Consider the following 5,923-nt stretch of genomic DNA (forward strand, 5'->3'; position numbering starts at 1 on the left):
GATTTAAGCGCTTAATATTTTATTACAATCAATCAAACTCTTAATTTTTTATTTCAACTCAATTGAATATTTAATTAGATTAAATTTAATCACGTAACAAAATTAAATCAATTAATCTTTAACTATAATTAATTGAATTCCCCAAAGAATCTTAAAAAGAGAGCAAGAGAAAATACCAAAAAAAAGAAATTTTATTTTATTTAATTTTTACATATATTAATTATATCATATGGTAAATTTTTATCTACTTTATTAATGTCAGGCAAAATTTTATCAAAACTCTGCCTTGATATTTGCTTGTTTGGAGATTAAATGTGAGTGTTCCAACTGTGTGATTTCGGTGTGCTAAAAAACATTAAAAATATATGTTCATTTTCTGTATGTAAAAAGAAAATGTCGTCTTCTTGTGTTATAAGTACTCTATCTCCTTATTAAATATAAGTTATCTAATATTATTTCAATGTATTTTACATTATATTAAACATTTCAAAATTAGTCACATAAATTTGTATGTCTGCGTGATTAAATTAAACTTACTTATCCATTAAATGAAAAATAGCATAGATTCTTGTTTTATTATTATGTTTTTTAATATATATAAAAAGTGAGTCTAAAAATAGAAAAAATATTAAACATTATCTTTAAAAAATGATTGTTTAGACGACTTCAACTATAAAAGTTTTAAATTCTTATTTTATTAATTATTGCCAATAACCGAAATTTCCTAGAGAGAGAAAGGGAGATCATTATAGGACAAAAGTAGGCATTGAACCATGATATTATATTGAAGTCTCCCATCACACATCACATATCTCACATCACCCCAGTCCTGGGCTCTAACCATGGGCTACTTCATCATATCACCATCACACATCACACAAGTCCTGGACTTATCACCATCAAACATCACACAAGTCCTCGACTCTAACCATGGACTTCATTATATCACCAGGGCTAAAAACCCAAAAGTGATCTTTATTTATATAGTAGCTTCTTATCTTATGCGTATAGATTCCTAGTTACTCATCACAGCAGCGATATGTGTAATACATCTCCATTACTCTGTAACACTTGGGGCAGAATACCATCCCTGGAAGCTGACCGAGAACGGGAAGGTGAACCTCGATGCAGCCATGATCAACCGACAGTTTGGTCATATAACTTCTTATTCCCTGGAGAAAAAACCGAGGCTTTAATACATCCTTTTTCCATTCTTTGTATTTTGACATGATTGTTATAGCTGTTTTTCCGTTCATTGTGACCATCACATCTGATCCCATGCCGAATATTGCCCATTCTTTACCACTGCCATCATAGTTAAGTACTTTCATGGTCTCCTGCATTATGCGATCACTTTTACAGGTTTTACCATGTTGGATTTTTGTCTGCAATATGCTCTTAAACCGGGCCCAAAAATGCCACTGAAACTCAGATTCGATGACATGGATTTTGGCAAGACTAAGCTCGTTCCTCGCCAGCCCTTTGCCTTTGTTATTTCCCACGTAAGCCATTTTTAAGGAAACACCGGTAGCCTCTGCAGCAACTTTTACTTCGGCAGTAAAATTCTGGATCCATTCAATATTTGCACCACCAAAAAAGCATACGACAGTCTCTTTCTTCTTCTGATAAATCAAGGATCAGATAGCAATCGAATCAAGACTCAGAGAAGTGAACTAAATGTAAAAATAATTACTGATATCTAATGTTTGGTTGGTGCAGATTCAGAATTTTTATTGAGGTGTCTAATTATAATATACAAAAAAATTGTGGATGAATTTATATATATATATATATATATATATACATATTTTTTGGAAAAGATGTTATGGAAAAATTTTAGCGTGCAGAAATAAATTTTCTTGTTTTTCAATATTTAGGGTCCTGCTTGTGTCACGGGTCGAGACTCAAGCTCCGAACCCGCGCGGCTCCAGGACCCGGGCATTCACCCTTCCGGCGTCCCAGATCAACCTTCCTGTCACGGTTCACACTCTTGTGAGGTATTGTCCGCTCTGGCCCCCCTGACCTCACGGTTTTGTCCTACAAAAGGCGCCTCACAAGGCGAAGATGGTGTGAACCCTTTTATACCCCAGGGACCTTCCTATTATGTTCGATGTGGGATTCAGGACTCTCCCTTAGGTCCGTGACACTTGTCCATGCGCTTCCGCTCCTTGGTCGGTGTCTTAAAATATATTGTTGTGTTTAAATAACTAAAGATATAATTATAAGGGCAGAGGAGAGACTATGTACCCATGACTCTATGTCCTGGCCGATGATCTGCTCATCAACCAAGAGATCAAGCTTCCACTTCTTATCCATCTCATCCCACTTATCTTTCTCTGTTTTATCAGTGAAAGGAAAGGCCGGATTTCCCCATGTCAACAACATGGGTAGTGCATTGCGGCACGTAACTTCTCCTCCTTTCAATGACACAGCAATTGGATTTTTTATAAAATGCCAGTCCTTTTTTATGAATTCGATTACTGCTTGTTCAATATCGAAGGGCTCAAACAAAGTAAACGATATCATATATTTTTTCAGCTCCAAAAACTTATTCCTTTCATTGGATAACCTTTCCCCAATTGGTATCCATATCATCTCGTACAAGTGATCCTTTTTGATCAGCTGATTTAGAACCTTAATCTCTTCGATGGAGATGTTAAAATCTGATATAAGAAGTATAACATGCCGGTCTTTCAGTCTTTCAGGAACCTATTTCAGTAGCAGAAGGAATCGATTTGTCAATCATCCAATTTAAAAAAAGCGTTAGCTAAATACAAGGGACTTAAATTAAACAAATGTAATTGAACCGACCTGATTTTCGTCTTTGCCAGTTAATTTGGCGATAATCTGTATCTGGTCATTAGATTGACCAATAAGATCGCAAATGTATTGATACTTTTTTTGTCTATGTTCATCTGCATCACATCAATCGAGAGTTTTGTCAAAACCTTTTGAGCTTTGCCAAGTAAAAATATTTGTATCAAGTAAAAATTTATAGTACATACCCAATTTAACAGTTTATACATCACAACTGATAATGATGAATATTTTTTTACAAAGGAGTTCAGTATGAGGATAAGAAAAGGTGTTGCAGGTGTTGAATTTCAGACCTGCTTGTGCCACCTCCTAAGGGTGGTGTCATTAACCAACTAACTATGCTCCAAACTCGGTAATAATATATATTCAAAGATACTCACCAACTTCTTCTTGGCAACATTTTAATTTCTCTTGAAGGGTAGTATTCATTTTGCCAATTTCTTCTGCGAAATCATTCAAGTTATTAACCCTGAAATCAGAGTAAAAGGGTTGGTTATTTTACTCTATATACATTACTTGACTATCAGGTTAGAGCTGTAGAGGGCTTACTTTTCTTTGCCTAAAGTGCTTGCAATGTATACAACACGGCGAATGATCTGACATGAAGGATTGGGGAAATATTTGATAGCACCCATCATTGAGGATGTCTCTTTTTTAATATAGGAAGTAGGAAGCACACAGAAGGCAAAATTGCTGTTCACTGCAACCATCATGGCCCTCAAAAGTTTGACAAGCTCATTGAAATCGGGTATCAGCAAGCAACCTTTTAGGAGATTGACAGATTTGGCAATTGGGTCTTCATCGCGACGACTAACAAGCAGCCAGAACTCCCCAAAACTCAAGGCAAAAGCTGCTACGACCAGCACCACTTTTTGGTTCCATGAATAATGTTTGAGCGTTTCGAGCAGATACACTGTCGTTGCAACAACTTGTCCTGAGTGATTGCATGACATCTGAAATACATGTATAAATGTTATGATCTTTGTTACTATATGTAATTTGAAATTTTGATTTAACTTTAAATTTCTATTTTGTTTCTTTGGCACATATGAATATGTTTTGTTCAGCAATGGGGGTGGTATGTCAAGCTCGAGGCCTAGCTTGGCTTGGATTTTAGACACGATTGCACTTTTTTTTCTCTAACTATCGATTTCTACTTAACTAGGCATGTAGTGAGTGTTAGGCAACAACCTTGCAGGAGATTTTGTGTATATCAGCCAAAGCTTGATTAATGCCATCAGAGCCAGTCAGGCTGGTCATGCCGTTTAGGACTCCATGTGTACCCTACAACAAATGAACTCATTATATCAGTAACTGCATATGATCAAAGTATAAGTGAAAGCCGAAAGACAAAGTAGAGAGAAGTTTTTAATACCTCGAAATTACCATCAATATTATGGAAAATATGCTTAATGACTTCGACTATAGGTTTGAGATTTAGACCAAGACTTTCATTCTTATGTTCATGAATTTTCTTAAGCTCCTCTAACTTCTCTTGCGTCAGAGTGCTGATTGCAGCTGCAGTTGAAGTTCCAGTTGCACCTGTAGTTGAAGTTGCATTAATGATTGATCATGCCAACGTCGGAACTCATTGTCACTTGGTGTTTTGGTTTCCTGGTGAGGTCTATAGTCTGCAAAGAGGTGATGTCTATCGTTTGCAAACCTCAAATATTTATAATAAGGCCAGGAAGGGCCATTAGTTCATTATAGAACAAGGCAAAAAACCAGTAGGTGACCATTCTACAGCATACAAATTTAAATGACGTCAAATAAGTGACGTTTCATCAATTCACAATAATTCTAAAGAAAAAAGTTAACTTTTATTTTATCTTTTCATTAGGGAAATGGTTGGAAGAAAATAACTTTATGAGTAAAGTAAAGAACGCATTTACTTATTATTGTTTGTCAAGGAATTAAATATTCGTATATTAGAACAAAAATAATTATAATTTCAAATACATATGAATTGAATAGGGTTACATATAAATTTGACCCCTAAGTTTTATAATTTTTGTCATATTGGTATTTAAAGAATTTTTTTTATCATATTGATACATAAACGTTTAAATCCATTATCATGTTGGTACTTAAGACTAATGTCGTTAATTAACTTTACTGACGTAAAATGAATATCCAATAAAATGCTCACACATATTCAAAAAAATCTAATTAGTATTGTATCATTAATGTCATATCATCTTTAAAACAAAAATTTAGAAAAAATTCAAAAATTTTTTAAAAAACTTCAAAAAAATTTTTAAAAAATTCTAAATTTTTTTAAAATTCTAAAAATTTTAAAATTTCTAAAAAGTTTAAAAAACATCAAAAAAGTTTTAAGAACTTGTAAAAATTTAAAATAATTCTAAAAAATTTTAAAAAATTCTAAAAGAACGTTTAAAATATTTTTAAAATGCTTAAAATTTATAAAAAAAAATTAATTTTAAAAAAATATATAAAAATATTAAAAAACATTTTTAATTTCTCAAAAATTTTAAATAATTCTAAAAATTTCAAAACAATTCTAAAAAACTCTAAATTTTTTTTAAAAATTATAAAAAATAATTTTTAAATCTTTTTAAAAAATTAAAAATATGAAATATTTTAATAAATTATAAAAATTATCATACTTTTCAGAAAATTTTAAAATTTTGATAATTTTTTAAAAAAATAAAAAAATTCACAAAAATTCAAATTTATAAAAATTAAATTTTCTTACTGTTTAAAAAAATACAAAAACTTAAAAAACTGAAAATAAGAAAAAATCTAAAAATTTTTGAAAAATTAAATAATTTCAAAATTTTCAAACATTCCTCGAAATTAAAAAAATGTAAAAAAATAAAAAAAAACTTAAAAATCTAATAAAACCCAAAAAATTCAAAAAAAAATTTAAAAGTTCAAAAATATATAAAAATAATAAAAATTTTAAGATTAAAAAATATGTAAAAATTTATAATTTTTTTAAAAATTTTTATATATTATTATATTTTTCAAAAATAATTTTTTTTTGCTTTTATTTTTTTGAGTTTTTGTTATTTTTTAATTTTAATAAATTTTAAATGTTATTAAAATCATAATTTTGTTTATTCTTTTAAAATTTTTGGATTTT

At 30.8% G+C, this 5,923-nt stretch overlaps 1 protein-coding gene across 1 annotated transcript; it reads right to left on the minus strand.

Annotated features, from left to right (window-relative positions):
• Positions 1–729: 729 nt before the first annotated feature.
• LOC111297468 (protein SIEVE ELEMENT OCCLUSION B-like) lies at positions 730–4,440 on the minus strand. Its single transcript, XM_089741604.1, has 7 exons — positions 4,193–4,440; positions 4,009–4,101; positions 3,367–3,770; positions 3,198–3,286; positions 2,812–2,915; positions 2,248–2,709; positions 730–1,622 (listed from the first exon to the last, which is right to left on the minus strand). Exons 2-7 carry the CDS (start codon positions 4,075–4,077, stop codon positions 1,020–1,022), a joined length of 1,731 nt encoding a protein of 576 aa, XP_089597730.1. The 5' UTR covers positions 4,078–4,101; positions 4,193–4,440; the 3' UTR covers positions 730–1,019.
• Between the last annotated feature and the right edge of the window lie 1,483 nt (positions 4,441–5,923).

Source organism: Durio zibethinus, chromosome 12 (assembly GCF_047325235.1).
Source record: "Durio zibethinus cultivar Kanyao isolate XHJ-2024 chromosome 12, ASM4732523v1, whole genome shotgun sequence".
NCBI classification, from domain to species: Eukaryota; Viridiplantae; Streptophyta; class Magnoliopsida; order Malvales; family Malvaceae; genus Durio; species Durio zibethinus.